The sequence below is a fragment of the Phaeodactylum tricornutum genome, chromosome 11, assembly GCF_000150955.2.
Source record: "Phaeodactylum tricornutum CCAP 1055/1 chromosome 11, complete sequence".
NCBI lineage: Eukaryota > Bacillariophyta > Bacillariophyceae > Surirellales > Neidiaceae > Phaeodactylum > Phaeodactylum tricornutum.
The window spans coordinates 821,853-849,787 of record NC_011679.1 but is presented as its reverse complement, the minus strand read 5'-3'; the positions used below and the strand labels follow the sequence as shown (position 1 = coordinate 849,787).

General features: G+C 45.6%; 11 protein-coding genes across 11 annotated transcripts; 6 read left to right on the top strand and 5 right to left on the bottom strand.

Moving 5' to 3' along the window:
• Positions 1–929: 929 nt before the first annotated feature.
• On the top strand, positions 930–1,556 carry PHATR_4994 (predicted protein; the record flags this gene model as incomplete). The annotated part of the gene is made up of 1 exon (XM_002185930.1): positions 930–1,556. A coding segment is annotated over one exon (627 nt), but the record flags the coding sequence as incomplete, so codon positions are not given.
• A 293-nt stretch (positions 1,557–1,849) lies between these two features.
• On the bottom strand, positions 1,850–2,958 carry PHATR_46930 (predicted protein; the record flags this gene model as incomplete). Its single annotated transcript, XM_002185760.1, has 1 exon — positions 1,850–2,958. Exon 1 carries the CDS (start codon positions 2,906–2,908, stop codon positions 1,850–1,852), a length of 1,059 nt encoding a protein of 352 aa, XP_002185796.1. The 5' UTR covers positions 2,909–2,958.
• Positions 2,959–3,449: 491 nt separating this feature from the next.
• PHATR_46929 (predicted protein) lies at positions 3,450–5,169 on the bottom strand. The gene is made up of 3 exons (XM_002185759.1): positions 4,897–5,169; positions 4,075–4,812; positions 3,450–3,984 (listed from the first exon to the last, which is right to left on the bottom strand). Coding segments are annotated over exons 1-3 (903 nt in total). The 5' UTR covers positions 5,060–5,169; the 3' UTR covers positions 3,450–3,982.
• Positions 5,170–5,873: 704 nt separating this feature from the next.
• FRE2 (ferric reductase 2) lies at positions 5,874–8,532 on the top strand (the record flags this gene model as incomplete). Its single annotated transcript, XM_002185929.1, has 2 exons — positions 5,874–5,954; positions 6,053–8,532. The coding sequence occupies exon 2, from the start codon at positions 6,562–6,564 to the stop codon at positions 8,530–8,532; it is 1,971 nt and encodes a 656-aa protein (XP_002185965.1). The 5' UTR covers positions 5,874–5,954; positions 6,053–6,561.
• Positions 8,533–11,592: 3,060 nt separating this feature from the next.
• PHATR_36995 (predicted protein) lies at positions 11,593–12,870 on the top strand (the record flags this gene model as incomplete). The annotated part of the gene is made up of 1 exon (XM_002185928.1): positions 11,593–12,870. One exon carries the CDS (start codon positions 11,593–11,595, stop codon positions 12,868–12,870), a length of 1,278 nt encoding a protein of 425 aa, XP_002185964.1.
• A 481-nt stretch (positions 12,871–13,351) lies between these two features.
• On the top strand, positions 13,352–14,262 carry PHATR_21198 (predicted protein; the record flags this gene model as incomplete). Its single annotated transcript, XM_002185927.1, has 4 exons — positions 13,352–13,489; positions 13,562–13,885; positions 13,959–14,092; positions 14,177–14,262. The coding sequence occupies exons 1-4, from the start codon at positions 13,416–13,418 to the stop codon at positions 14,260–14,262; spliced, it is 618 nt and encodes a 205-aa protein (XP_002185963.1). The 5' UTR covers positions 13,352–13,415.
• Positions 14,263–14,401: 139 nt separating this feature from the next.
• On the bottom strand, positions 14,402–15,265 carry PHATR_36993 (predicted protein; the record flags this gene model as incomplete). Its single annotated transcript, XM_002185758.1, has 2 exons — positions 14,402–14,771; positions 14,856–15,265. 2 exons carry the CDS (start codon positions 15,263–15,265, stop codon positions 14,402–14,404), a joined length of 780 nt encoding a protein of 259 aa, XP_002185794.1.
• A 3,359-nt stretch (positions 15,266–18,624) lies between these two features.
• On the bottom strand, positions 18,625–19,770 carry PHATR_36992 (predicted protein; the record flags this gene model as incomplete). Its single annotated transcript, XM_002185757.1, has 1 exon — positions 18,625–19,770. One exon carries the CDS (start codon positions 19,768–19,770, stop codon positions 18,625–18,627), a length of 1,146 nt encoding a protein of 381 aa, XP_002185793.1.
• A 319-nt stretch (positions 19,771–20,089) lies between these two features.
• Positions 20,090–21,672, bottom strand: PHATR_46926 (predicted protein). Its single transcript, XM_002185756.1, has one exon. It carries the CDS (start codon positions 21,427–21,429, stop codon positions 20,281–20,283), a length of 1,149 nt encoding a protein of 382 aa, XP_002185792.1. The 5' UTR covers positions 21,430–21,672; the 3' UTR covers positions 20,090–20,280.
• A 458-nt stretch (positions 21,673–22,130) lies between these two features.
• On the top strand, positions 22,131–22,731 carry PHATR_36990 (predicted protein; the record flags this gene model as incomplete). The annotated part of the gene is made up of 2 exons (XM_002185926.1): positions 22,131–22,340; positions 22,591–22,731. 2 exons carry the CDS (start codon positions 22,131–22,133, stop codon positions 22,729–22,731), a joined length of 351 nt encoding a protein of 116 aa, XP_002185962.1.
• Positions 22,732–25,888: 3,157 nt separating this feature from the next.
• On the top strand, positions 25,889–27,095 carry PHATR_46925 (predicted protein; the record flags this gene model as incomplete). The annotated part of the gene is made up of 1 exon (XM_002185925.1): positions 25,889–27,095. One exon carries the CDS (start codon positions 25,889–25,891, stop codon positions 26,930–26,932), a length of 1,044 nt encoding a protein of 347 aa, XP_002185961.1. The 3' UTR covers positions 26,933–27,095.
• Between the last annotated feature and the right edge of the window lie 840 nt (positions 27,096–27,935).

Below are 27,935 nucleotides of genomic sequence, written 5' to 3'. Positions count from 1 at the left end.
TGAATGGCAGCAGTGGGATTCGATTGGTGAACTCAGCTTCTCATGGAACACTAGTGAATCATGAAGCTAACACGCGCTGGACAAATGCTCAAGGCTCTCTCGATACAGTTCATGAAGACGCTGTTGCGATAAAGAGCGATGCGCGGGTATTGAAAGCCGTGCAAGGTGTAGATGTGTGGCAACATGGAAGACGATATTTGATTGCGCCGGCTGCGCTGGCGGCTTGTCCCTTGTCAGTCATGCAAACGATATCGTCGAGGCAAGAACCATTGACGCCTGGTCAAGGGGCCGTTTCGGAATCTGCGTTTGGAACTGTTTTACTAGGCGAATGCTTGATCACCTATGTGGATAGTCCACGGCACTCTACGTCTCAACTTTGGTCGACGGCTGTATTACAGTTGCGCCAAAATTACTTGCTTGAATACGCGGCGGATTCTGGGACACGCGGTGCACCACGAGGATTCGCACACTTACAGCTAGCGCGCTGCCGCGTTCATGAAAACTTTCACGACGCGCTGTTGTTGGAGTTTTACGCTTCACCATGTGCCAAGGCCGATGCTAGGACACTGATGATCCGGCTGCGTGACAAATCGGAGCGGGACGATTGGCAGACATGTCTTAATCGAGCGGCGAATTTGGCGGTTCATGATTTGTACGACTTTCGAGAGGAGAACGCACTGGGCAAGGGTCAATACGCAATCGTTTACGCGGCAAGGCGCCGACAGCCTTCGACGAGTGGCGACGAAAGCAGTAGCAGCAAAAGTTCGGGACCGAAAGAAGAATTCCACTGCGCTCTAAAGGTTTTCGACAAGACCGAGTTTTGGCGCCTTGTTGTAAAAGGCCGTGAACGAGCCGATACAATTGTACGAGAAATCTCAGTGCAAGCGACTCTAACCGCGAAGTGCCGCTGCATACATTCCTTCTCGCGATTACGAGGAATTTTTGAGACGTCTGAGCACGTCGTGTTGGATTTGGAACTCTTAGGTGGGTTGGACCTATTCCAGTACATTTCCCACAAAGGTGTTCTAATGGAATCAGAAGCGGCGCATATCTTACGAGATATCCTCGTCTGTTTAGAGGGGATGAATCGTGTGGGTCTCTCTCACCGTGACATTAAACCTGCTAACGTACTTCTTTGCCGAAATAGTGGAACAAACAGCGGTCCGCGTGTCAAGGTTTGTGATTTCGGCATGTCGACTTTTTGTGGCGTGGACGGTCAAGTCCGCGGTCGTTGTGGCACTCCTGGATACGTGGCACCAGAAATTTTTCTAGCAGGCGTCCATGGCGGCTACGGTAACAAAGTGGACATCTTTTCGGCTGGGGTAACTTTGTACGTCATGCTATGCGGCTATGAGCCGTTCTATGGAGAGTCCGATGCCGAGCTAGTGGAAGCTAATAAGACGGCGAACGTCGAATATCCGACCGATGACTGGAGTGCCGTTAGTCTGGAAGCTCGCGATTTAGTTGAACGCATGCTAAAGGCGGACCCAATGAAGCGACCTAGTGCACGTGAAGCGTTGGAGCACGCCTGGATTCAAGAACACTGTACACAAAATGAACAATACTGCAAAAACCAATCCGACTTTACAGTTGGCGATGATGCTTCTGGAGAAATATCGCTGAACTCTGATGCGTCTGTTCTGGAAAATGCCTGTGTTATTAGCTAGGCCTTAATGACACAATTTTGAGCAAATCATTTTTGAACTACCTTTGGGAGTATTTACATGCCATTTTCGTTTATCGGTGAAAGAGCCTTCCTCGATCGGACAGGTAGCTCCAAGCTGATGGCAATGGGCCCGAACGTCCCAGAACTGTACAACCAGTTCGATGTCTTACAACTTCCGGAATTTTAGATGGCAAAGGTATATGGCAATCTATAAATCCGCACAATAAATACCCTTCCTTCCTTGGTGGGGTACTTCTGCTTTGAAACTGGTATAGTACGATCTTCAGCCGGGTATAGCAGACACGACTCCAAATTATGTTTGTCGGCGGGGTCGAGGTCGGCGATGGCGAGAAGTTCTGCGTTAAAGCCACGTCGTCGGGCTGCTTGCCAAAAATCATCCAAGTATGAGCGACAAGATTGACAAGAGAGCAAAACTTCGATCACTGGGTCTTGACCTTTCAAAACTTGGTGTACTCGAGATTCAAGCTCGGCGAGGGTGCTGAGCAGTGGTTCAAACAAGGAAGGTCGATAAACAATATCTGCTCCGGTAATGATGACACGGCGCTGCAGCTTCCTTCGTGAGTTGGAACAGATACTCGTGGGTGGTGGCGAACCTGCGCAAATAGTCGTATCCTTCTTCCGGTCATTTATGGAAAGAAATTGCTGCAGCCAGTCATTGTTTTCCATACGTTTACCCCATGTGATGTCCAGAACACTCGGTCTGTGAACTCCCGCATCCACTCCAGTCCAGTGGGACGCGTTCCGGGCAATATTTTCCCGCAGCAGGGGCAACGCGGCGGTCAAATCGGTGACAGCCGTGGCGACCGTGCCCCGGGAACACGCGGCTACGCCTAGTCCAACGATACCGGTGCCGGAACCCAAATCAAGCAAACGCATTTGGTCCCACACGTCGGAGTATTGATCGCACACGTACTTCAGTAAAGCTATACCACCGTCCCATACGGTCGAATAAATTCCCCAGGAATCGTGTGATGTATTGTACTGACGAAGTCGTAGAGATTGCGGAAGATCAAGTAGCAGAATCTCGAGATATTCCCTTTCTTCGTGTTCAAAGATGGCGATGGTATTGTCTCCTTTATCATCGGTGCCACTAGCAATCGTCGCCACGTCTCGGCTTTTTGGCGTAGCAGTGGAAGCGGAAGAAACAAAAGGTGCTCGCAGAACCTTGGAACGGGTAACCAACGACGACGGAATCAATGTTGACTCGCCATCGTTCTTCATTGTTTGTCGTTTTCGATTCCCCGTAGGTATTATGTGTTGGACGAGCGCTGTGTGAGATTGTGTTGGACTCGGAAAGCGACGATGGAACTGGATATTGTCCGATTGGAATCACAGTGAGAAACGACCACACGTGCGCAGATCCTTGCGCGTTGGTTTCTGACAGTGAGTGGGTCGAACGAGTACTCACAGTTGTGCACTAGAATGTGGAATGTAACAAATTGAAAAAAATTCTGAACATACGTTGAAGTGGTGAATTGCTACGGAAGACAGCCTTCGTTGGCGAGTTATGCTTTGTACCAAGACGGGAGACATGTAGAAGAAATGTACGATCTCCCAAAGAGAAACGGCGCCCCCGGTAGGTTGTGAGCCAGCAGAAAGAGTACATTGTCACGGTCAGTCAACAATGAAACAATGGGAACTCTCACGCCTCGAGACGCTCTTTGTAGAGTCTGCTTCCAATTCTATTGTTCCTTTGTACATCGTTTTGACGATAGCGAATCGTAGTCTTTCCCAAAAGTACAACAAGGGCTCTACACCCAAAACAGAAAAACGGAAAAGTTAAAACTGATTAACAAACAGAGACAAAAAATGCAATCTCAGTCAATGCGGCAATCAATAAATTTGACCCGTTGGGAATTCTTCTCCCGATGTGACCGAACTTTCCTTTTCGGATGCAGTGTGACGGGTTTTGCGGCTCTTCAGGATGATCAATACCAACACGGCGAAGCCCACGACGGCACCGATCACAATACCGGTCATTGCTCCGCCATTGAGTCCACTTTCACTATTCCTGGACGCAGGACATTCGAAATATGCTTGGCGATGAAACTTTTCGTCATAACAGGCATACTCCCCACCCTCTAGTCCAACGACACGGTGAGCGATACCACTCACATCCACTCCGGGCGTGCACGACGTAGACGGGTGCAGGCGGTCGGCCTTGTCGAGTGCGGGAGCGATGAGTTCAAGAATTTCGGCTGCATGACGGTACGAAACCGTTCCCGCTCCTATTGGCCAATAGGCAAATTGACGTGCACCGATAGCCTTGTCGGGGAATGCGTCGAAAAAATTCGGTCCTGTAACCATTGTCGATTCGCGGTGATCGTAAAGCCAAAAGTCAACCGGATAGTGCGTTTGATCATTGCAAGCTTCCAAGTTGGACGTACAGTTGTTGAAGAATTCTTGCGTGGAAATACTCTCCCAGAAATATCCAGAGTCGCAACCTTCTTCGCCGGGGCTGTTACAGCTGACGTGCAAGAGCGGTAGCCCAAGTTCTTCCAGCATTCGGAGAACCAAGTCATCGGGAGGATTAGCAAAGTAGTTGAGAGTACCAAAATCGCCACCTTCAGGTGGAGAGAAGTAGGCTGCCAACGCACGTACACCTCGAAGGTGTGCGTCGCGAGCTATCTCTTGAAAATTGGCGGATGCTTGACAAAGTCGCCGACGATCTTCGTCCACGGAGGCGGGAATGTCGATGCCCAGGGCGACGGCAAGTACCTCGTACTGCGCAATCACCTCAATCAAAGATTTCCCGTAGCATCGGTCTTCACCAGATCCCTCCTTGCATTCCGGACCCTCCAGAGAAATGTCAATGTATATAATGGGCTTGCCTATGGCTGCTTCGATTTCCGTCACACGGTCGTCCAGCCCCCAGACAGCCTGTCGGTAACCATGCATGATGATGAAGTCTGGTTTGAGTGCTCTGAAACCTTCTATATCAAACTCCTGGCAGAATTCGGCACCACAACCAGGAGACAAGTTGGTGACGCTAGACAGAAATTCTTGCTCTTCGGGGTTGGGATCGGCCGGAAAACTAGATTCTTCAGTCAACTTAGTGAAGTCGATGTCCGACCCTGCAACGGCTCTTTCGCCATACGTTCCTACAAGCTGATCTGTCCCAAGACCTGGTGGAGACGAGCACGAAAACAAATTGTACTTTTTAGAAGAATGAACATCCCAACTTTCTCGTTGACAGATATCTTACATACCGAGATGCTGCAAAGCTACTGCCGTTAAAGCGTAAGTCACGAACTTAGGCTTTCCAGTAATTTTGTGAGTAACTCCCAAATCGTCGGTAAATGTACGACCGGAAGCTGATGAAAGGTGGGCCAACAAGGCAAACGTAATGCTACTTCGAATTCCGTAAAACATTATGTCTTTGGATAAAGTCTCACTCCGGTGGATATGGAATTTGTAAGTTCGAAAGCGAGATGGAGAATTTGTGTTCACAAAAATTAGTGGCTGTAGATTCTTTACCCTTCCTCTACTTTAGTAAATACCAGCATGGACTTTTACGGTTGATAGGATGTCTGACACGCAACACACATGGTAGATACAGTACGATCTTAAGCTGTTTTGAGTATGAGATAGACTATTGACCACTCAAAATAGTATCAGGACAAGGTTAAAATAGGGCACGTGCCGTAACGTGGCTACCACGCGCCGTTAGAACGTCTCTTTTTTGCTAGATCAGTAAACCAAGAAGATTTTACATTAGTAGGACGGCTTGAGCATAGAATAGGAGTGGCGTGTCTAGCACGATCTCCCCTCACAGTCAGGTTAGCAGCAGGCTACATCTGTCAAACAAGCAACGAATTTCGAAATAATATAATTTACTGTTAAGTAATTGCACGTCTATAAAAAACAGCTGGCCAACCCGACATACGGGTAATTAATAGTTTTTTTGTAACTATTGATTGGCGTATTAATGTAAGTGTGAATGCGGCAATCTCTCCTGTAGTATCTTGAAAATACGGGGGCGAGCGTTTTCGCTCTGCTGCAGTGACTTGAAGAACAGATAAGATTCCTATCAGGCTTATTACAATGCGATGCTCATTGTAATTTCGATGTATCCCGGAAATGACAAAAGGTTTGTCAGATGAAATCACTTTACATCTATATTGTAGCACCGATGAAAACGAATTGATTTTTTCTGTTAATTTCGGTACTTTATTCTTCGAGTCCATTCTTATGAAGCAGTCACGATAGCCACACGCTCACACGCGCTTTCAAATTGGACGGTCTAGCTACGAACCTTACAATTAAGGTGAGAAGAGAGGCAACTCAATCTGCATGCGGTTTTCTCACCGAAGAGAAAACCAAAGCCTCATCAATTTTTTTCATTTTATCTGGCTATGCTCATAGTCAATCAGTGCATCGGCCACTCTCGTAATTCTATCGAGATTCATGACGAGCGTTACCGGCGTTTCAGTGCCTCGTCTGGTTCTCACCTGCGTGTTGGCTCTTGTAGTATTGTATTCTTTCATTGCGATATCATGCTATTCCGAAAGAATCGGGGAAGGAAGCAGTTTGTCATGTCGGCGATTATTCCCAAACCAGCGCTATCCAGTATTCTCTGTTTCGATAGGAACTTTTGTCGTTGGTTTCTTATCGTACATATATCTGACCTTCGCAGGACGGATTCTGCGTGACTTCAACGCCTCGGTAGGGCTTTGGCGAGGGGACTTCGGAGTTCAAGACAAAAATCTGCCACTATCAACGCCTCATTGCGACGCGCGCAAAACCGGGTGGAACGCGCCGTTTTTTATGCTCTGGGGTTCGCTTCCATTTTCGTTGTCCCAGTGCTCCCACTGATTATAGATGCCTTCAAAGATACTGGAGATTGGAACAATTTCAGCAGACGAATACCAAATATGACTGGTGTGGCAGCTGCAACCTCGATGGCTTGGTTCATGATCCCTGTAGCGCACCAGAGTCCTATGCTTTTGGCGTTGCGTTGGAACCCTACGGACGCACTGACGTTGCATATTTGGGCAGGCCGTGTTTGTTTCTTTTTCTCGATGGTCCACAGCGTAACCGAAATTCTCGTCTTTCGGAGGCTTATCTACGCGGACCGATCATGGAAAGACATGCTTCAATACTATCTTCAGCTGCCTAAAGCATGCTGGTCCCTCAAGAGCGATCGACCGCGACGTGACGTCTTAAAAAGTATGACAGCTTTTGATTTGGGCAATTCATGTTTGATTCGTGTCATCAACTGGACGGGAACAATGACAGCTTTGGCCTTAGTTTTGATTGTTGCGCTCAGCGCCAATTGGATACGACGACGCTATTACGCCTTCTTTTTGCAAAGCCATATTGTGTTAAGCTGGCTTTTTCTCGTCCTCCTTGTGGTTCATCTGCAAAATCTGGTGCTCTATGTCCTTCCTCCACTCTTATACTATTGGGCTTGTACAAGTCTGACGTTGGTAGAGTTGATAGCTACATGGTTCAGCGGGGGGCACAAAGCTCAACATTGCCGATTTCTTGAGGACGCCAATGGATGCTACGAACTGTGTATGGAAACGGATATTTCCCGGATACATTGTTCAACTGTAGCCCGACCACGCTTTGTCCGCATTCTGTGTCCGTCCATTTCGCTAACAAGTCATCCGTTCACAGTGATTGATGACAATACTCTTGAAACCCGCACCGTCGAGGACGCACAAGACAACAGAACTTCATCTTTGCGCATTCTTATTAGACCTTTGGGGTCTTTCACGAAAGAGCTTGCACATCGTTTGAACAAGTCCCAGCCACCAATTTTGCTCCTAGACGGCTTGTACGGAGGAGAAGATTGGGTGTCTGAATGTCTTTTACGCGAAAACGTTCTCTTGGTTGCCGGAGGAGTCGGAATTTCGCCTTTTCTATCTGTGTTACCTTGTCTGTATACAACGGTTGAAACCGGAGGAACTCCTGCTCTACCCGTAACTGTGACAAGACGGGTTGTATTGCACTGGTCTTGTCGAGAACATGGCTTGATTCGTCACGTAATTAGCAATTATTTTGAGCCATTGACACAATGCAAAATGAAGCGCCAAAATGATCAAGCTACTTTTTCAGTTACCCTTGATGGAGGAAATTTGAGTTTGTTGCCAGAGATGTCTTTAGAGTCAGCATCTAGTCCGAGATGCATATTTGAAATTCACATTCACAACACCTCTCAAGGCGCTGCATCTGTAGACGTTATTGAGGCACAAAGAATATTGAATTGGACTTGCCCATCGGAAGATGATGTGCGGTATTTTGAAAGCACGAGTTCTACACATTCCCACCCAAAGCCATTTTCTCCTCCTATTTTAGGTGCAGATCACTGCACACAAGGGAATTTGATTCGGGGCTTGGTCCCTACGTTTCTTTTTGTTGTCACCTTTGGAGTCGGGATACTTGCTGAAGAGTATCACGCCAAAAACGATGCAAAGAGCTCTGAATGGGTCCGCCTCCTGTATCTTCTTGGCGTGATTGCCTTTGTTGTTTTTATCTTTATAGGAGCTACATGCTTGAGTAAACTCCAATTGCACTTTGGACTTATGAAATGGCGAGCTGTGCCATCCAATGATGTAGTAACCAGCAATAGAGAAATCGCCAAAAGAGAAAAAGATCGCAGTGAAGCGCAAAACATAAATCAATTGCCCTTTGAATTCGAAGGAGTATCTACTTTAATGAGCATTCGACAATCGAGAGGCCGACCACGTGCAAGTGAGATGTGCTCTTTTTTGGAGAGTGATTCAAATGAGGCAGTGGCCATTTTCATGTGCGGACCAGTCGAGATGATGGCAAGTATAAAGCGAGAGCTTAAGTACAAGGCAAATTGCAGCATATTTGAAGAGAAGTATGAGCTGTGAAGATGGCCCAACAAAATTGTATATAGATTGTCCGCTGTATGTAGTCAAATTGAAGTACGACTAGCTAAATCTTTTTTTGGTGTATTAGCATCCAACCTTAATTTTGATTAAAACAGAACAGGCAACTCAATATAGCTACAATGACAGAAACACTTTCACCTTGCAGACACATTTCACAGAAGGAAAGCTTACACTTAAGAGAATACCACTCAGAACCCGTCAGGTGGTGGCCAAAGGCTCGGAGTGGATAACTTTCCGAAAATACGATCATAGCGCAATACAGCTGCGCATCAAAAGGCTCCTAAAGTCGTTTTGAATTAACATGCTAATTGAGCTTAGTTGGCTCTCTTAGGCAGGTAGTGGCGCTGCTTTCTTGCTACTTGCTCGCCCATATGAAATTAACGTTTTTCGTTGCATGAGGCCGTCACAGAAACTTCACGACAGGTGAAGAAGGAATTTCTCAGAGAAAATTCGCTATTTGGGATGAGCAGTCGTGAAAATTACGCGAATTGGGAAAAAACACATCGATTCTAAGTATTTTTATCCTCGCCGGAAATGAATTTTGAGTAAAATACTATGAACAATCGCATGTACTATACGTCGCCATTGGAATTCAATGAAGCAGTTCCTGTTGATATGAAGATCGAGCCCAATCATCCTATCCCTATCAGTTACGGTACTGATGACAGTTACCCTATCAGTTACGGCTCTACTGATAGTATCCCGATTCAAATCACAAGTACTTACGAGACAAGAACGCCAACCGGGCATTCCAGTCTTCCCGCTGACATTTCAAACATGTCATTGCCATTCAAACCAGTCATTGAGAGTGTCTCCAAGCCATACAAACCAAATAGCGATTCTCAATCGACTCATAATTCTTATTAGTTCATTGATTTCCATCATTCGCATTCTTGCGTTTGTAGAGCTCATCAATAGTTCCGTCCATGAAATTTTCGATTCGCCACCCAGAAGCCAACTCTTGCTTTGTAGAACGCACAACCCAAGGAAAAATGCTTGTCTGAGGTATTGGGCAGCCGCGACGAAAAAGGAGAAAGTGCAGAAAGCAACACAAGGCGCCGAGAGTAAGCACGAATTCATACTGTTATAAGGTGGGGTTATTAGAATTCGGAGTACAAAGAACCCCATGAGTTGTTGTTCTCGGGCAAAGCTGCAGTTGAGCGAGTATTTGGTCTTGCAATGTGGCATTCTTATTGCTTGCACCCGCCGGCATGTACGCGTCGCCGTACATTGGCGAAGTTGAAGCGATTGTTAGTCAAACGTTTGCTTGGGCCCACTTGGACACAACTATACGCCATCGTCCGATGCCGGTCCCTTGCCAGCGGTCATCAGTGAAGACGAGATACATGCTCTTTTGGTAGAGCGACTACAGTACAGGTCCAACTCAGGGTATGGACAACAGCAAGAGGCTACAGGCGCGAGCCGCTCACGAACTTTCAACTCAGACTGTCATTTCGCGTGACGGAACCGTCAAAAAACACTTTTAGATAAATCGCGAATAGATTCTGGTTTGCCCGTTCCCTGTCCATATTAAGCCGCACAATCTTCTCGCACCAAACAACTCCATCTTGCCAGGCGGAATGTTTTGACCAGATGACAGCACTGGATGCCCAATCAATTGTGTAAGCAAAGCTATTCATGTAACATGCAGTTTACTACTTTTTGAAGGCGTCATCATTTTTGACTCTGTGGACAAGTCTTCTGCAACTTGTCCTTGGCTTTCTTTGTACCGTCGCAAAAATCGAAGTCAAGTATTTGTGTTTGTCAAGTGTGTTTGATCAGGTCACTGAAACATGAGGTGTTGTTGGTTTTGAATTCAATGAACCTGATGAGTTGATAGATTCAGGGATTCAAATCCACACGCTGGGAATTTGCAGCAAACATTGGCATTCACCAAATCATGGCGCAGTGGATGTTTTGGATTCCCCTCAGATCTCAGCTTTGAATTGAGCTCAATCATCTCCTGGGATGCTGACGGAGCAAATGAAGAGCCCTGACATAAGAAAGCCGTGTTCTGCATGGAAAATGAAGGTGCAAGCATATGTACCAAAACAGGTTTTCTCGACCACAGTACCAATCTCCAGTTTTTACCTGTCACTTCTGAAACAAATATATTAAGGGTGCAAGAGACTGGTACTGGTCTTAAAATGGAAGACATTGTGGCAAAGCAAAGCCGTGGTTTGGGTGTCATTGCTGCCAGCCATCTTGAACATATGGTGCGCTTGCATGCTCCTATCCTTACTAAGGAGTTTATATTCAACCGTCATCTTGAGTATGGATCACGCAATGAACCAGTTTGGGACAAACGTTTTGGGTTTCTGACGCCGTTTTTGACAAGTTTTATTCCATGATAGTAAGACTTGGGTTGACAACAACCATGCAGCTTCAATTGAGGCTTCATTGTGTGGAGAAAAATCAGAGAAGGGTGTGTCAGCTTCAATCAGCTTTGCCAGGCGGTCAATAGGAGCCCAGCTAGACAATCCTAAGCTGAGTCTCCAAAGATCTCTTTAATTGCTAGCTTCACAGTAGTTGTGTTTCTTCCTATTGTTGTCTGGAAGAAATAGTAAAAGTTTGCATCTGCCGTCTCCGAGGTCCTGACCATTGGAGGCAACTGACAGTGAAGGGATGACCACACGAAAATGATCCTTGTGATCTAACATAGGATATGAGATTGTTAGTAATAAATGTTTTACTTACATTCTAGAAGTCATTTCCCGCGAGGATACAAATACTTAGAATCGATGTGTTTCTTCCCAAAGAGCGTAATTTTCACGCCTGCTCATCCCAAATAGCGTAATTTTCACGCCTGCTCATCCCAAATAGCGAATTTTCTCAATTGTTAAAGATTAAAATCAAAATTAGATAATTTAAACTGTTAGATCCAACAAAATACAGTAAATTATTGAATTTGAACATGTACCAGAAGCAAACATGCGAAAAACCTAAGCCTGGCTTCACACTCGCGACTTCGACGCTAATGTAAGGAAAGCCACATGTTTAGTCATCGCTTTCCTCAAAGAGATACGGATTCCCGGGAACATGAATTCAAATGAAAAGTCAGAACGAGCGAAAAAGCGCTGGAGACTCCTGCGACGCGCTCTGACGAAGCAAACGGTGGAAAAGACTACCGGCTTCCCAGGCTACTGTTTGATATCAGGAACGATAACGGCGTCGGACGATGATAGCTTGCTGGGTGCCTTGTCATACATCGACTATACAACAAATGTGGTGCAGCAGATCGAGAGCTCGTTGCTGGCTAGCTTGGCCCTCAACACATCGTTGCGGCAAATTATCTTCTCCTTTGACCACGAATCGCTACCCCTGGGGCGTCCTCCTAATCTCATTGAACTTTCTCAGTCCCTTCTTTCGAGCTGTGATCTCACGTCCTGCGAAGTCGAATCATTACCCAAAGAGGCCGATCATACAGAATCGTCAGCGCTCCGTATTTCCTTTGAGCCATCCACCGCATCCTTGTGCTTTGCAATAAAATCGTATACCTCGCCGACTGTTGCTGGCGTGACCCTAGCACTTACCCGCGAACGGGTCCGCCTTCAGATCAGCCTCGACGAACTAACGACGCATCATACGACATCCATTGACAATACGGGAAATATATGCGTATGGGATTGCGAAACTACGCTGGCGTGGGCCGTCCTTGAACAGCTCGAAAATATACTCGGGAATCTTGGTCGTTCGGTGGTTGTTACGGAGCTGGGTTCTGGCATGGCCGGTCTGGCCGCCTTGAGCTTGTGCCGCTCGCTTCCCCCATGCTCCACCATCTATGTGACTGATGGACATATAAATAGTATTCAGAACAACATGGTGAATCTGCGATTGATGACAGTGGCCGAACTTAGACCCAGTACTGTCGACGTGTTTTGCCAAAAGTTAAAATGGTCCCTGGAGGAGGACCAAGACAAGCTAGATCTTCCGGAAGAGGCGGATCTGGTGTTGCTCTCTGATTGCGCGCATTTTGAACACTATCATGGGGAGCTTCTTTGGACGCTTATACGTGCAACCAAAGTAGACGGTCAAGTATGGATGTGTCATCCCGAGCGAGGCAATTCACTTTGGAGGTTTCTCCAACTCATTGACTCAGTTAACGACAGCGCTTCCTACGGACCCCTTTTGCGCATAGTATACTGGAATCATGATCTTTTGGACGAAAGGCATCAAACTTTTCTCGAACGTCACTTAGATACGTACGATCCCAACGTACATCGTCCAAGGATATATCGATTGCAAAAGCTTCGTAAAAACACGGAGATCGATCGAGCAGCAATTAAGCTACACATTCAAAAGCGTGATTGCAATTAGATGCTAGACAACTGAGGTGAGGTGACAGCTGCATTTCAAATTATTCAGACAGTCTGACTGTGAAATTGGGTCTAATCTGCGCTAGGATCAGACTACTTTCGGCCCGCGCGGCGCCAGAGTTGCAAGCGTGCTGTAGATAAGGGGATGTACTGGGGCCAGTGATGGAGTTGCTCTGGCTGTAATTCACGAACAATCGTCCGAAAAGGCTTTAGTTTCACAGGCTTTTTGAAGGTGAACATACCTAGAAATGTGTACATCGCGATTGTTTTGGAACGTTTAGACTCTGTAATCGTACGTCAATCGATGGACAGTCTTTTTTTCTATGTAGTTGGTTTCACCATATAAATGACTCGGTTTTGGTCAAAAAATCATCCGCAAGAGAGCGTAGTACACTTTTTGCATCATAACCAGCGACGTCCCCTTCTACTGTCAAGTCCAGTTGACCACTTCCCACTTCTTGCTAAATTCATTTTGCGGGAATGTAAATGGAGGAAAAAACTTTGGGCTGATACAGATATATTCACATCAAAGACAATCGAATCGCTATGAATCGATTATCAGCGCCAACGTCAATTTCCGTTAATATTCTGGATCGCCCCATAGGAGGGAGGGGAAGCCGGTAAGCGATTGGCGAAGATAAAGGAAACCACCTATTGCAAGAGAACGAACAATAGCTCACAATCTGATTCAGTTCTACATCTGAGCAAACTGTCAGCCTCTCCATGTTTTCTTATCTTTATTCGGAAATTGTCCAGTACCATCAAAATCGAGTGGACAGTATCAGTGAACTTGAACGCAAGCTCGAAGCGACAGGCTACGGCGTTGGTCTCCGAGTTTTGGAGCTGTTGACCTTTCGTACCAAGGACTATACAAGAGAGACATCGTTGATGAACATGCTGCAATTCGTCTCTACAACAGCTTGGAAGTCGTTATTTGGAAAAGCAGCGGATTCATTGGAACGGAGTATTGATCACGCGGATGAATATATGATTGTGGATTACGCGCCAATTACAAGGTATGCATGTGTAAACTGTTTTGATCAGAGCGTTTTCGGGCCTCCTAATTCCGAAGTCTCTACTGTGTTGCAGTACCTTTGTAAGCGTCCCTGCCGATTTTGGCGGACTTTCGGTCGATGCATACATATCGGGCATGATTGGCGGAATGCTGGACGGCGCAGGATTTCCGGCACGGGTGACCGCTCATTCCGTCGCGCTGGAAGACGGTGAAGCGGCGCCCCTTAGCACTACCACCAGTGCGAGTTCGGCTGGGACACTCTCCGGTAACGCCACAAACGTGCACAGCTCAGTGGTGCTGCCCCCGCGGAAGGAAAAGGCAGTCTTTCTAGTAAAATTTGCGGCATCCGTTTTGGAACGAGACGCGCATCTCAGCTAATAGAAATTTCAACGTCTGTGATGAAAAATTGTAAATACATTGTGCAGTAGCGAGACAAATGCGCAGACTCTGCGAAGACAAGTTTGTATAAACATTTGTTCCATACACAACCATATTACAAATTCGCTTTTTATCAGCATTAGCGTTTTGGTGTCATCTGGTTCATATCCGGAAAACAAAGCATCCACCATTTTGCATACCAAACGTGCTCCTCCTCAGTAGCTTTATGTATTTCCTCCCGTTTGGGTGGCCTGGAAGTCGGCGGCGTCCCTTGTCGCGATTCCGCCGACACGGGGACAGGTCGCAATGAGCTGTTGGTGGACGGCGGCGTCAAGGTAGCACTCTGAGCTTTGCGTGCCGCTCGTTTTTCCTTTTTTCGTCGCTTTACAGAGTCAAAATGCTCCGCCGGAGCAAATAGAATGTCATCGTCACCATCGGGAGATGAAATAGGAACGTCACTATCTTGTCGCTCTGTTGTATCGTCTGCATATTTGGCCTCTGAGAATTGGCTGGAAAAGGCCAAAGAAAGCGTTTTAGAACGCAATTCTTAACGCAGCAGGAGGGAAGACACAACATGACAATGCAATACTTACGAGTGGCCTGTTATTGATCCTAAATAGTCCGTTCCGTGCAACTTCGTTTCACCATCGGTTGCGATGCTTCGCCCGTGAGTATCGGCATCTGTGCTGTAAGCGAGAGAGTCCACGTTAGCACTATATGCGAACGATTCGGCGACGGATCGGTCTTCTCTCCTGGACAACCGCTGCTCTAAATACGCCGCAATTTCTTTGCTTTCTTGAACGTCAAGGCCCCTTAAAACGTCCGCAAAACTGGAATCAGTTGATTCACCCTTCCCCGAGTTGACACTGCTGGCCGCCGAATACGTCAACGACCCGTTCCCGTCCGTCGGGTCTTCATCACGGACACGGCGCGAATTGTGTGTCTTGCTGTCGTGAAATGCGTAGGTGGTCGAGCTTGTTTCAAACATGTACTGTGCGCTCATGATGGAATGAACGCCACGTGTGAACTCACGAGCCGTAGGGACGCAACCAAAGACTGCTGAGACCGCCCGATAAATACCTACCCATGTAAGGTAGCCAGTCTTTCAATCAATGTTAGAAAAGCTAGTGTACTTTGGCGTTTTCGTCTTCGTATTGTGATTTTGTTGTATTGATCTCGTCTTGTCGCTTGCCGCAACACGTTGATAGGCCTACCTTTGTTACTGTCCAGGAATTTTTGGATCCGATTTGTGCGGGGTCTCGTGGCAAAACTGTTGAACTGATACACATACATCAACTGTAAGTGGAAACCCAGCCTGGTACAATATTACTCCGCACATTCACACACCGTCAAGTCAATATTTTCTTTCCCAGAAATAGTGGCCGGCAATTCCCCGTAGTCGACCGTTGGAAAGCCACATTGTTTTTTATCGAGAGCGCTTTCAACATAGATCACGTCTTACAGTCGTCTGGCTAAATAAATTTGATAGTGACGTTACAGTAATACAAGACTCGTCAGATACAATAAGACTGGAACCGACAGTTTGGATAATCGAATCGTTTTATCTTGATCTGCTGCCTCGCCATCCAATAAATAATATTACGCGGGACTTTCGAGAATCCGGCTCGGAGTCGAAAAGTCAAATCTCGTAGCCATCGCAACGTCATCCAGGTGTCGACAGACGAAATTTACTTGAGAAAATTCGATTGCGTTCTGTGCACTCCGGACGTAAAATCGAAAATCCATCATGTACAATCATCTTACATTAATTCAACGTATTGAAGAGATTCGCTTTCTGTAAATGGGTGCTCAGACCATGTCAAACCCACAAACAGAAAAGGATGGTATAGCAAGCAATCTATCATTAACTACCGACAAACCTTTTGTCCATTGACTGTTACAACACCTATACAAGTATACTGCACAATTTCGAAGATTTATAAATGGGCTAGTATCCAAGAAATCATTTCCTATCACAAAACTGCCAATGAGAGGATTTAGATGTAGCTACAACTCTCACAGTCAAGTAGTTGACAAGACGTAAGGGTATTGTACAAGCGGACACCAGTCAAACCTTCCTGGTACAGTAGCAATTTCCTTTGGAGGTCAGAGCTATATTGCAATCAGCCAAGTTTATGAGAACGCAATTGTTTGGCTTTGCTTGACTATGAATTTGAGCGTGGACAACTAACCCAGTCTGATTTGAAGGACGTAACTGTAAGCTGTCGCCTCAAGATTTCAGGTATATGCTTCTAGCTAGACAGGCTTCCATTTGAATTTTGATTCTAAGGAATAAGATTTAATTAACATAAAAGGCAGCTGTTAAAGATCCATTTTGGCATGGTCTGATCACCACTTTTCAATTAGCAAATTTCTTCACATAGATTTCTCATTTGTACCCACAAAGTGTGTTATCCTAATATTTGTTTATGCTTGCATCTCTGCCACGGATCTTCAGAACTTTGGTTTTGCACTCACAGTCAAGCTGCCACTGTAGACTATGACCGAATTGGACTCAAGTTTTCTCGTTTCACGGTTGGTGTCCCGGTAGGCATATTTCAAGTGGATAAACAATGGATTGGTCCTTTTTGCCTTTAAACAAAATTTGAATTCTGAATATCCCATTTATGAATGAGATTTTTTCGGTGTTCGCAAATTGTATGCACGTTCACTCCCGAATCTACCTCAGGCAGTGAGCGATAATATTAAAATCAGTTTGCCTCTCATGTTTATGTCTTTTTTCATAAGTCTACAATCCAGAGCGTCTATTTTCATGTGAATTCAATCATGGTTCGGAGTCGAGATTTACAGTAAATCGCAAAGCCATGCATGCCGGCATGGCTATTTCCCATAATTACTAACTGTAAGTGGACGGCCACTTCTCGTGCATTTGGAAACATACAAAGATCCGATTTCCAGTTTGCTTGATTCCTGTTCGACATCATGTATCAGGTAGACACACCACAACGTATCCAATCAGCTATCGCAACACCGTAACCCCCCAAGAATCGTCACCTTCGCCTTTCTGCCCCGTTTGTTTAGGAAAAACCCCGCCCTCTACCATGACGCAAGCGACGGATGACTACTGTGTTCCACCATCAGCCCGATGTCGTCGGCGATTGGGGCAAGCTTTGTCTCGCAAATTCAGTGTGTGCGTCCGACTACTGATTTCGTGGCGGCGCTCTGTTGGAAAACGATCTGCACCTGGCAGTACGCCTTTATTGGGATCCTTTCGTTTGTTTGCGAGGCTTCCTCCAGACGTACAAACGCATATTTTGTCGTTCGTTGCGGTGGCCCCTTGGGAGACACTTCTGGGCTCGTCGGCTATTGCTCACTCAAAGAGGCTTCAAATATCCGAGAGCGTCGCTACCGGAAGTAGCACGCTGACGAACGTTTTACCGTTCGTTTCCCGAACCTTTCGATCTTACTGTAACTCAAATGTCTTTTGGGAGGCTGCGCTTCAACGTGCAATATATAATTCGCCAGTATGGCGTGTAGCCGTTCAGCGACTGTTTGACAATCAAGAGGGGAATGTTGACTCGAACCAAAAGTCTCAATATCATGACAAATGGGGCACTGGCACTAATACAAGGATGAACGATCGTGACGAATGGACAAATTCAAGCCGTCGAAAACGAATAAACAAGTATCAAAATACATGTCGAGCCTTGCACTTCCTTCAAGATCTTTCCCAGAATGATCTGAGCAGCGTAGTACAAGATTCTGCGAACCAAGACAGTAATCCCAATCCCATTTCTCTCATCTTATACAAAGACATTCTACAGCAAAGTATTCGCGTTTGTTGCCCCGTCGTCATCTCTCGAATGACCACATCCTGGAATCGGTATGAACTTGTACTTTCTGAACCTCGGTACCGTACTATGATGTCACAGTTATTAGAAGAGTCTAATAAACGCCACGGGTCTATGCCGAAGGTGCCCAAACCCGTGTATTTCTTGCAAGCTACTGCTGGGACTCTTGCGTCCGTTCAAAGGCCATGCGATGTAAAAGCACATCTTGTTCAGATTCTGCATTACTCTGTTGCGAGCGAGAACGAACCAGTATGGTCAACGTTATCTTTTTCCGCAACTCCTCCCTTGAAAGTGTTACTTCGCAAGTCTATCATACATGTAGTGGTCCAAAGAGTAGCAGACGTAAGAATGGAACGCTACTGGGTCCAACCCCAAACAAAAGGCTTGTATCAGGCCCAGGCATTGCGAATTCGTGAACACCACATTTGTCAGTCTTCAGGGTAAATGTCGTCTTTTTGACTTGTCGCAGACGAATGGGCTGCACGCGATTTGCACCAAAGCCCAAGCAACAATTAAGACGAAATTATTTTACAACATCGTCGTGACTTTTTTAAGTCGGCAATAAATTAGATTTGCGTGCTATGAAGTCTAGTCGTTCTTGTCGAGACATTCGGCAGGCCTGTTGACTCGTCGAAAATTCGATGTGATACTTGGTGAACACACCCGGGAACACTTCGATGCCCAGTGGTTTCCACGATGTGAGGGCATCTTCGCGAGCCATACACACGAACATGGTTCGGGGAAACTTGTTGCGCTTGTCTGGAAAGAGCGACTGTTCGCGCCAGCGCATGGCCAAAAAATGCTCAGTATTGACTTTCCGTTGCAAATAATTGGAGTATCTCGAAGGGTTTTTCAATAAGGGGGGTAGTATGTTCAATGCTTCCAAAACATTCGATGCATTAACGACCAAATAGCGATCGGTGACACCACCCCAGGTCTGTCCTTGTGGAACCCACATAAAGTAAGGATCCAGTTCGTTGATGTCGTGTGGGCAGAGATAAAAATGATCGCTTCGCGTAATAACGAACCGATCGTACCGAGACTTCCAATTCAGTTCCCGAATCCGCTCCGTAAGGAACCATCGGTACCAGAAGATAATTGCGCCGCTCCCAGAGTAATTCAAGGCACCACCCAGAATACCCGATTCGTGGTCTGTATAATATTCTGGTACCCGTTCCCTCCAGGCTCTTCCTCCCGCCATTAAGTCCAACGCATCCGCCCAGTCGGTAAAGGAAGGTACCTCCCAAACATATTTGGCCCGTTGCAGCAAAGATACGGTATGACGGCTGTTGTCTGATTTTGGTTTAGCCTGCGTAATAACGGCCAAATCAGCGTTGTTGACATCCAGGACATTGCGGTATAGACTCTTCCATGCCGCTTCCCCACAGCGAAGACTACCCAGAACAACCACTAAAGTTCTATTGCGGAAAGTGTCTGCGGGCCATAAAGTATCAGATAGTTCATCCCTTCGTTGGCTGCCGGACGAAAAACTGGGTTCTGTGATCAATGCGGATGAAGATTTCAGTGATAAGTTACTTTCAGCTGGCGTAAAATGAATTCTCGGCAATATCTCGACAGAGTAGTGTTCTTGCTGTTCTTCCTCGGCCCATCTATGGCAGAGTAGCAGGACTTGCCCAGCCAACACTAGAAAGCATACCCTGAAAAGAAATGCTTTACGGCGGAATCGTTTACTCATCTCGTTCTTGCCGATTGAGGCCTTGTCAGAATCGCTGCTAGAAAATGTATTGAATCCACTGTGCTGCTAGACCAATGGTTGCTTACATTAAGAGAAAGAAGGATAGAGAGAGAGAGATGTAACCTAGCTAACTGTAACAGAGTTGGTTTCATCAGCCAAAATAGCGAGACACCATCAGCCGTTTGGAATTTCTTTTACATTAATGTAAGTAAATGTAAGTAATTACGTGTTTGTCTACATAGAGCATAGATGAAGAGGCGGAATGTCCGAAATTTTATTTGTAGCTTTGCTTTCGGCCAATAGTAAATCACACATACAGTTCGATTGTGATTTCTAATAAAAATCCAAATATAATTACCAGCATTAAAAACATGGACAGAACAGCAGCAAAAAATCATGGAACTCAACAGTTGTTCTTCCTTTTCCTTTGTTTCTCATCTTACAGACACACAAAGAGAGAGACCAGTTGGCGGTTATGCCTCCTCGGGCATCTCGTAAGGACTTTTTCTGTCATTCATCCTTTTTCAGCATTCTTTGCATTTGCCGCATATTCTTGCTCAACCGAAATTCCTCCCTTTGTTGGAGGAGCGGAACAAAGTCAGTGCTTTTTGGTTCCTCTGCGGTAGATCCCAAATGGACGATATACTGGTCGTATGGCCAATAATCGGTTTCAGCGTACGCAAAAAGTTGCCAATCGTATGGAAACGCCTTAAGCGCAATGCAGTCTTCGCCCTGTATAGACTTCTGTAAAAGGACGTAAGTTTCTTCAAAGCCGCTGTCAAAAATAATTTCCTGCGCTAGGGCCTTCGCTTTGGGCGCGAGTAAATTAAAACCCCAACTTTCTACGTCTCTCCAAAAAGGATTCACCAAAATCAGTAATTGACCCATCCCGAGAGATTCGCTCATGCCTTGGATATCCAGTGTGTACTTGTTGTCGGTATTCGGCAACACCATCGCCTGAATCGTGTTGTAGGTACCTTCATATGTAGCCGCTACCCAAGCCGATCCGTCAAAATCCCAGATATCCTGCGATGTAACGTTAGGCTTGTTTGTCCAGGACGTTGCGGCAGTATCTCCACTTGCGTTAGTCGGACTGACACGTACTTGGCGAAGCAATTCACGAGTGAGTGGCCCAGCAGCTTCCCGGTACATTTGCTGAGCTCCACCGGGCCACTGTCGATCTTCGTTCAAAACATCACCAGGAGGTACTAAAGCAAACCGGATCACTTGCCGAGTCACTCCTTCCTTGCACGCACGTTCCACAGCTTGTTTTGCTTGATACACTTGATCGTCAAAGGTTTCAGGTACGCTCAGGAAACTACCATTGACTGTTTTCCGCTCAGAAACAGCTTCTTTTTTAGCTTGGCGAGAAGCGGCGGCAGCCTCTTCTCGTTGCTGTCGATTTTCTCGTTTAGCCTTGGCTTCGGCTTCGACCTGTTCGATCGGACGCCCTTCCAATCCGGCAACTTCTTCTCGCATTTTCCGGGCCCGTTCGATCAGTGCTTCGGCTTCCTCGCGGGGTGTGGCTAGAACGGCTGAGGAATGTCGAGATTGGAACGTCGAACAGGAAGGACCGACAAATGAAGCATCAACAAGGAGGTCCCTTGAGATCAACAGAACAGCAAAATTCAGGAACATCGCCATCGAATTGGCCAGCATTCTAAATGTTGTGATGAAGCGATGGTATACGGAGAAAAAGCCGTAGACACAGAAGCGTCGCAACTAAACCTGGGACACAATGAAGCTCGCCGTGGATTCAAATCAAGACAGATGGCTGTAAACTGGGGGAGCTAACTTTTGTGGAACAATTAACAGCTTTCAAAGCATGTCGGAGCTATCACCAGCTCAGCAGTGCCGCCATGGTCAACATTCGCGGCAGAGACGCGAACACACGTTCGAGACCGCCACAGACAGGAGCTTGTGATCTTCACTGTCAGGAAGGTGAGTCACAATCCTTGTAGTCACACGACGGCCCGACGTAAGAGGAAGTGCCATATGCTATTGGTCAAAACGATGTCGTACAGTATGAGTACAACAAAACCGTCACCGTAGGTAGTTTTGAAAGTTAATTTACAAAAATGTAAATGTTAGGGAAAATTCGCTATTTGGGATAAGCAGGGTTGAAATTTTCGCTATTTGGGAAAAATCACACTGATTCTAAGCGTTTTTATTCTCGTGGGAAATACTTTCTAACTTTAAGTAATCTTTTTAGTTAAGAACAACCCTATATACTATGCGTAGCCAATATGATTCAATTCAGCAGCTCCCTCCATGAAACTTGCCTCCTCCTCAGCCCCACATCCTTGATCGAAAACGTCGATAGCTGCGAATAACAAGCAGCCAACTCTTTCTTTGTCAAGATGCAAAATACAACACTGGCTGAGGCATTGGGCAGTGGCGACAAAAAGGAGAAAGTACAGAAAGCAACGCAAGGCATTGAGAGTAAGGGGGATCAGCACAAATTCATCCTGTCAAATAGGGCGTTTGTGGAGCTCAGCTTTTACTTGCAAGCCCCCAAAGAGATTTCGGACAACAAAGAACCCCACAAGCCGTTGTTCTCGGGCAAAGCTGTGAGTGAGCAGGTAAAAGGTCCAGCACAGTGCATTCTAGAGATATTCCCATGTCCGGGCACATTGCCAAGCCCGTCAGCACTCGTTTAAAAAAAACAGGCTGCCGTGGAGGTTGACAAGGAAAATCTCTGCCACACCTGTCTCCGTGACGGATTCTGGTTGCATCCCCAATGGCGCTTTGGGAAAAGACACTCCCACACAATTGCCAGTACGCACTGAAACCGTAGTAGCGACTTGTGATGTACTACAGAACATGGAAGAGCTGCTGACTAAGAGGGAGCCCAAGCATGCCATGAAAATCATTTTGGAATTGTTGAAAGTTTGGTATGACGAGTTGAGCAATTTGAAAGGATGCGGCTTCATGGCCTTTTGCACCGTCTGGGCGTACTGATTGCGTCTGCCTTGCACAGCCCCGGGCAGTATTTCATGCATTTTGATACCCTCTTCTTTAAGACTCTTTTCTTTTCTTTGGGTTGGTAGTTGCGGTCGTCCGCGTCTTAGGCGCCTTTGTCAAAGGAGCGACCGGCCGCCGCGGCCGTGCGTCGTTTGACTTCTTGGTAGCTGTCACTGCTGTACAAAAATGTGCCAGAACTGGAAATTTTTGCATAGGTGCATAGTTGTTTTGTGACTGTAATTTACCCAATGGGTTATACATGACTCAAATTTTGCGGAATGGACAAAATCATTGACAAAAATAAGCAGGCCTTCAACACTTGCATTTTTGGGAGTTTTCAGTTTTCTTTATACCTGCTTGTTTCGTTGAATGCAGAAAGTGTCTCAGATTGACAAAGGATGGATATTCTAAATAGGTTCAAGAGCAAAACTCTGCAGTGTTCTAAATTCTGTACAGCCATGTCATGTCACAATGTTACTATGGAGCAATTGATCAGGTATTGCAAACATCAAAGCATTTCAGCCATGTTGTCACGGAGTGTGGGACAGAACACTGTTAGGAACAGAGTCTGGTGAACAAAGGTTGGTGTTGTTACAAATGTCCTGCAATCCACCTAAGGGACTTAGGGACTTAAAAACGCTACCTGTTGGCAATGCTCTCCTTGGGGTGGACAGCATCAAAAGGACCTATGCGTAGAAAGCATTAAGGATCAAAGAACATATACAACAATGATTGAAGATTTAGTGCTCTAAACTAGCTCTTGTTTCCCAATTCTGCCCATACACAGCAAAACCTGACAATGAGAAACACATCCAAATGTAACCAAATCTTCTTTTGTTGTCATAGTATCCTTAAAACATGCCCACATTTGCTTGAACTTCTGACTGGCTACATCCATTTTGATATATTGAATGAATAATTTCATATCTACTATTGACAAGATGCACAGATATATGAGCTGATAGCATACCTATTACATTCTACAAGGTGGATACAAACACTCATTTACTGGTGGCTCCAACAAATATGCTTTTGCTAGGAACTGTTAGTGCACAAATACAATGGTACCAATGCTGTATGCATCGTACATATTATCCCTCCCAGTCACAAGTGTGAATGGTGTCATAAGTATCTGGATCACTCACAAGGAAAACTCCAGGCGTACAATTCTACAGGTGCTGTACTGATTTGCGACTTTGGTTTGTTTCTTTCGGAATCTGATCTCTGTGTAAAGAGTCTCACAATTTTTGAAAAGGGCCCGCCAACACAGCCGTCTCTTATACTCTTAACAAGTAACTATTGTCACCCCCCATACAATTGTACAACAAAGGTAGTATTTGTAGGTCTTACTCATTGGTCCGTTGAGATTCCTTTGTCCTACTCGTGTTGTGTTTGTTGTGTGGTTTTCCTGTCGAGAGATCTGCCACCTACATGTAGGGATCTGCTCGTCCGATTGTTTCGTTGAGACTGATTGTTCACCCTTGCGGAAACCCGTCGGTTTGTATTGTCAACCGTACTTGACTACCATCAACAGTCGGATCGCTAATCCCGATCCCAATTGTTTGGTGTGCAACAACCACGTGACGGTTCCCTTGTGTGATCGAATCTTTCTCGTCGTCCCGCTTTACTTAGGTAACGACTATTGTCCTTTCCTACGTACCTAGCTGGTACACGATCCACGGTTCTCTAACGAACAACAAGGATTCACCCTAAGTAATTGTTTATTTAAGGAAGTTTCCGCACCTCCTTACTTAACGATTCTAGACGTGAGAATTGTTGTTCTAACAGGAACTTGACTCCAAAAGAAGTATCTAGGTATCAAGCCAAGAGGTGCTCCACTTATACCATATTCCCATTCTCCATTACCGGTATAAAGATATGGTTTCTAGATAGCTAAAAAGCAGTAATTTTTTGATATCCTATGGTGACCTGTATTTACTGGTATCTATGATTCAGTGACCTTTTCTTCTGACTAATCATCAGTCTAGTGTCTGTTCTCCTGTAACCCTAATTTGGATGGCTTGTTTGCAAGGTTTGATTTTGGAGATGGCTGTACAAAGGAGAAGATTCTTCACATGAAGAGTATTGAAATCTGGTCACCACTCTGGACCCCGCCATCAAGACAATGCCACCTGTAGGAACTGCTGTTGCTACCACCACCAACAAAGTATTGTTGCCTCCTTTCCAAAGACAGGCCAGAAAAGTCAAAAGAGCAGTGGATTTGTCCTACTGATACAGGTAAAATGTTCTTCTCCATGCACTTGCAAACTGTCCATGAGTGCCAAATTTGTTAAAGTTATCACTGCATGGTATTAAGATCAGTGGTAAGTCTTATCAACACAGCTATAATGACTGCAACAACTATGATAGTGAAAGGTAGTTTTTTCATCTTATTGCAATAATAACACAATGTACATCTGTTTTCCATTGGTTTTTTGGGGCTAGTTTTTCATACCCTCATATGAGGATATTGTCCATGAGAATAGACACTAGAGAGTCTCTTCAAATTGGCTTTCTGTCACTTGTGCAGTCTTATTTACCTCTAGGGCAACAATGGTATCATAGGTAAGTGCTTGACTCCACATCCATATTTTCAGATATGCACTCCCTTCATCATTCCTTAATTTACAGTCAACCATCCTGAAAATTTGTACACCAAGCTGATATTACATTATTAGGCATCAGGTTGCTGTTAGCATAGGTTCAAGATATGGTTCTCTGAAGAGGGAGTACCATAGACAAGGAATGCTGGTTGTGATTCCGTTTTTCGAGTTAATGTAATATCCTTTTGTGGGCACAGAAAATAGGCGGTTAGGGGCGATTCCTTCTCTACGCAGGAACGGCTATTTGGAGAAACGTGTATGTCTCGCAATTTGAGACATTCAAAAGTATAAATCTGAGAAATTTTGAACATGAAGGACGTTCTTTCTCTGAATTTAAAAAAAATACATAGAAGCGCGCGCCAGAGACTTGCGTTTGATAGTTCCTTTGGCAAATGGATGGCGAGGCTGCGCCAGTCCGGTACATCCTGCGTCTGTGGTACGAGCTTCTCGCTTTGTTTTTTATACACAATAGCAGGGAACGGCCATGCTCACATCTCCTGACAGTGAATTTTCAGAAAGGATTTAGAAGGACCGCGATCAAAGGAGCTGCCATGCTGTCAGAGAGGAAAGAGGTACGCCCGCCAAATCCGATCAAGAATCGAATATTCCAAGTGGTTTTGTTGCTTGCCGCGTTGGGCGTTGTAGCCGTAAGCATTGAGAATGCAAGGGTCGCCTTCTTGTCTGAGAATGTTGGCAAACAACTTGCCGTAACTCCAAGGGTAAAGAAGCGGCTACCAGACATGTCTGAAACTGGAGGAGTGGTCATATTTTTTCATGTCGCCAAGACGGGAGGAACCACAATCAGGAGTAATGTTGCCCAAATGCCGGGTGTACGACGTCTTTGGGTCCTCGATACACCGGCACTCTTCAAAAACTATACTGTTGAGGCTACAAGTTATCTCAAAGGCCAGCCAACAGATCCAACGAAACCTATCCTATTTCTCGAATTCCACGGATTCCGTAGTATTGGTATGAAACCATTGCACAATGCTATTGAAAAATGGCGGGCTGTTGCGACACAGTACAATACTTCGCTCTTCACATTTACTGTCCTGCGTGAGCCAGTTTCGTTCGCCGTTTCAAATTTCAATTTCTTTTACGCCGAACCCTGTTCCTTTGGCGAGAAAGGCTGCTTTTGGCCGCTTTGGCCTGCGACGGAAAAATCGCTGGTGGCCACCGCGAGTCCTAATCTCCAATGCCTGCTACTCGTCAAGGACCATAATACAATTTTCAAAAACGCTACACGTCCCGATGTTAAAAAACGAGAATGCGTTGACATCTACGAAATGATGCGGCAAGATATGGACTGGATTGGTCGGACCGAAACCTTGTCGACCGAGACGGAACCCCTGTTGGCGCACGTACTTCTGGGCAACGCCAGCAAGGCAGCCGAAATGCGCGTGTACAACCATAACTCACTGCCGGCTCAGTTAAAGGCATCTAAATTGAGTACTGCGGCAATACAGTACATCAGAAATATTTCGCAATTCGACCAAGCTATGTACGAACGTACGCAGATGGACTACCCAATCGAAATGTGGGAAGAACTTGAACCGCAGAATGAACTTTTATCTCCCTTGGAAAAAGCAGCTTGACCAAAAGAAAATTTTTGCCGATTCTTGTGACCGCGCAAGAACAGGCAAGGTCGGACGCTTGTTAAAATAGCTTCATACAAGATCGAATTCTCGGATAACAAAACACACTGTACCTTGACGAAAGGTTCTTGTAAAAACAATAGGAGGTTTGTTGTTATCCTTGTTCTTATGTTCATCATGAACGAATGGATATGTTGTTTTCTTTGTTATATTATTCATTATTGTCGTGATATGTATGGATGGGTGGCTGATTCCAAGACCTCTCCTGACTACGCCTTGGTTCGACTTTCTGATTTCAAGAAAACTCATGACTCTACCGTGGTTCAGACTTCCAAGAGCTCCACGACGTTTCGTGGTAGTGTAAAGGAAACGTGGCAATATGGTCGAAGAAAAACGTTAATGTAAGATAAATCTTAAATGTTCTTGCATTGCTCTCTCTTGAATGATTTTGCAGGCTCCGTTTTCTCTGAAATGTCTCTACAATTCCCTTTCAGCTTGCTATACATCCATACAATAAGACCGAATTAACTTCCATACAACTCACTTCTCCCTTGTGAACACTCCAACTGCCATTCACCGTGTTGACGTCTACTGGACGGACATCCTTAGAAGACGTATCACATGGTACTACACCGTGACACCGTAGAAAGCTCAAAGGAGGATACAGTGTGTATTTCCTCCCTTGCTGCTATATTCTTCATTGGCCAACTTACCTAGTAGGTAGCACAGTTTGCCAGTGGCTCTTTCTATTTTGTCTTTGCATGTTCTAGATTCCACTGTGAGAGTATCATCAAGTTTAAAAGTGGCCAAGGAGCAATGCCTGATAGACTGCTGTCAACTAGATTTACAGTTTTGAGTACCGGTTAGCGTGATGGCGCGCACTACGTGGGTCGTGACACCCCAGGCGAGCCTTTTAAAACTAATCTTGTGTGTTTGCCCACAAATCCGGACACAGATGGTTTCGGACAGGTCCAATCCCAGTTGAGTATTCAGAAACATGATG

What these genes read in the sequence shown, in the direction of transcription:
- PHATR_46929 (XM_002185759.1), bottom strand. Translation starts at nt 5,059, where the DNA reads ATGTTTTACGGAATTCGAAGTAGCATTACGTTTGCCTTGTTGGCCCAC. An exon ending in AGTAGCTTTGCAGCATCTCG is followed by an intron (nt 4,813 to 4,896) that starts GTATGTAAGATA and finishes CGTCTCCACCAG; the next exon opens with GTCTTGGGACAGATCAGCTT.
- PHATR_46926 (XM_002185756.1), bottom strand. Translation starts at nt 21,429, where the DNA reads ATGCTGGCCAATTCGATGGCGATGTTCCTGAATTTTGCTGTTCTGTTG.